The 2,982-nt window shown below is 41.4% G+C and overlaps 1 protein-coding gene across 1 annotated transcript; it reads left to right on the top strand.

Moving 5' to 3' along the window:
- Positions 1-1,330: 1,330 nt before the first annotated feature.
- Positions 1,331-1,597, top strand: LOC101154063 (heat shock factor-binding protein 1-like). The gene has a single exon (XM_055384132.2). The coding sequence runs from the start codon at positions 1,331-1,333 to the stop codon at positions 1,595-1,597; it is 267 nt and encodes an 88-aa protein (XP_055240107.1).
- Positions 1,598-2,982: the final 1,385 nt, after the last annotated feature.

Raw genomic sequence — 2,982 nt, 5'->3', positions numbered from 1 at the left:
GAGCGGCCTAGGCAACAAAGGAAAACCCTGTCTCTACTTAAAAAAAAAAAAAAAATAGTAGGGCATGATGGTGCACACCTGTAGTACCAGCTACTCAGCAGGCTCAGGTGGGAGGATCACTTGAGCCCGGGAAGTTGAGACTGCAGACAGCCTATGATCGTGCCACTGCACTACAGCCTGGATGACAGTGTGAGAGATACTGTCTCAAAGAATAATAATAATTAGGCCAGGCATGATGGCTCATGTCTGTAATCCCAGCACTTTGGGAGGCTGAGGCGGGTGGTTCACGAGGTCAGAGTTCAAGACCAGCCTGGCCAAGATGGTGAAACCCCTTCTCTACTAAAAATACAAAAAATTAGCCGGGCGTGGTGGCGGGTGCCTGTAATCCCAGCTATTCAGGAGGCAGAGGCAGAATTCCTTGAACCCGGGAGGCAGAGGTGGCAGTGAGCCAAGATCGTGCCACTGCACTCCAGCCTGGGCAACAGAGTGAGACTCTGTCTCAAAAATAAATAAATAAACAAGTAAATAAAAAAATAAATATTAATAAGAATTGTAAAAATTACCCACAGGGGCAGGGAACAGTGGCTCATGCCTATAATCCCAGAACTTTGGGAGACCAAGGTAGGAGGATTGCTTGAGGTCAGGAGTTCAAAACCAACCTGTTTTTAAAATTTAGCTGGGTTTGGTGGCCTGAGCCTGTTGTCTTAGCTACTCAGGAAGCTGAAGAGAGAAAATTGCTTGAGCCTAGGAGTTTGGAGGCTGCAGTGAGCTGTGATTGTGCCACTGCACTCCAGCTTGGGTGACAGAATGAGATCTTGTCTCTAAAAAAAAAACAATAGATTACTTAGAGGGAATAAGACCTCTAGGATGGGAAGAGGCCACAGAGTGAAGTCCTCCCCATTCTGGTATTTGGACATTCCATGTCCCCAGATTAAAGGCTCGTCCTGCAAAAAGTAAAGTCTGCCTAACCAAAAAATCTTGTCCATATACACAGAGTCTATTGGGAAACAACCTAGAGAAAACTCATGCCAGCTACTTAGAAAAATCAAATTAAGCTGTGCTACATTGTCTAATCAAACTTACTAGAAGGGTCATGCAACATGGATTACATAAGAACATAACCCAAAAATCCCAACATAGAGAGCACTGTGAAATTCCTGAACTTGGCCAATACCCTATAAATTTTAGAAGATGGATCTTCCCATTAGCAAGTCTATACTTGTTCCTGAAATAAATTAATAGCCCCCTCATTACATATCTCCTTCCATTTTACACAAAGAACTTAAGGTCCCAGAATAGGTTAAAAAAATGTTTTACAATCACTACCTAGATGGGCACCAGGGATATAGCCGAGACTGACCCCAAGAATGAGAAGGAACTCACCTCAGTGGTGCAGAAACTCCTGCAGCAGATCCAAGATAAATTTCAGACCATGTCTGACCAGATCATTGGGAGAACTGATGATATGAGTAGTTGCACTGATGATCTGGAAAAGAACATCGCAGATCTCATGACACGGGCTGGGGTGGAAGAACTGGAAAGTAAAAACAAGATACCTGCCACACAAGAGGTGAAGGTTGCTAATAATTTATACTGAAATCTGGAACACCATTTTTACAAGCCAAGAGAAGATTGAATGGGTTTTTGCAGCTAACTACTATGTGTATACAGGTTTTATAAAAAGTGTGCTTTCTTATCACATACTATATAGTTAGTCTATAGAGTGATTTACCCCCCAGTTTCTTAAACATGGTATCTTCACATCTTGGACCTTGGTCAATTTTGCTATTAATGATTAAACATTAAAACTTTGCTGGTTCCTGAAAAAAAACACACACAAAAAAACACAGTTTTACTTTCCCAAATTCCTATTCTTCTTTGACCCAACTGGAGGCCACCCTCAGGTGCTTGGGTCAAGTCTTGTCCTTTCTTCAACAGCTTGCATCAACCTCCATCAAGATTGGGGTTGGAATAAATTAAGTGTCTGCTAGGCTAGGCTTCTTCAACCCCAGTGTCTCATGTGTTTCAGCCCTTCAACCAGTGAGTTTAGAAATCCTTAAAGAAATCTTCAGAACAAAATATAAGCATTATAGTGCTTACATCTCAGCACCTACACATCCCTAACAGCATTTTTCAAGTCAAAGCATATATTACATCTATTACAACCTAAATCCACAACATCATTGCCAGCCATAGATTATAGTAGATAGGGTATTAATATTATTGAGTGGAAGAATGTAGATTGTGAAAAATAGTAAAAGCATTATTATTGATAAATTAGCATGGGCTATTTGGAGAAATAATTTGTCTCAGCCAACCAAGTGCAGCCTAGAACCAAAACACGCCAAAGGACCTACTTTGGCTCTTTCTCCCTAAGCATTTGAGCCTCAGACTTTTCCACTCCAGAGGGAAAAGCCCATCCACCAAAAAACAGCAGCAACAAAAAGCTTATCCAACAAAAAGTTCTGTTCTGAAAGACAGAAGAGGAGGGCTGGAATTTTCTAAATAATTCCCAGAGACTGGCTTCTTTCTTCTCAGGCCTGGGGAATAGCAGGGCCAGCTTACCTCACCAGCTGTTAGAAGAGAAGAAACCCACACAAGGCCAAAGAGCCCATCCAAGAGATGACAGAAATCAAAATAGTAGTTACCTGGAAGAATGGGTCTTGACTGAAAAGGGGCTCTAGAAAACTTTTCAGTGTCGTGAACAGGTTGCCTATTTTGATCTGAGTAGTGATTACATGTAGGTATACATAGGTAAACATTCATCAACCCGTTCACTGAAGATTTGTACATATCACTGCATGTAAATTATACTGCAAAAAAAAAAAAGGAAAAACATTCTCACACACATGCAAAAAAAAACTTTCTTCCCGATAGGAAACACCCCAGCCTTTCCCCAATTTTCTGGATTACTAGAAGTGATTGATTCCAAAGAGAGAATAAAGAGACAGCCCAAAAGAGGAAGACGATGATCTCCAAGCT

Source organism: Gorilla gorilla, chromosome 3 (genome assembly GCF_029281585.2).
Source record: "Gorilla gorilla gorilla isolate KB3781 chromosome 3, NHGRI_mGorGor1-v2.1_pri, whole genome shotgun sequence".
Classification (NCBI taxonomy): domain Eukaryota; kingdom Metazoa; phylum Chordata; class Mammalia; order Primates; family Hominidae; genus Gorilla; species Gorilla gorilla.
The sequence above is the reverse complement of the archived record's forward strand: the minus strand, read 5'-3'. Positions and strand labels throughout refer to the sequence as shown.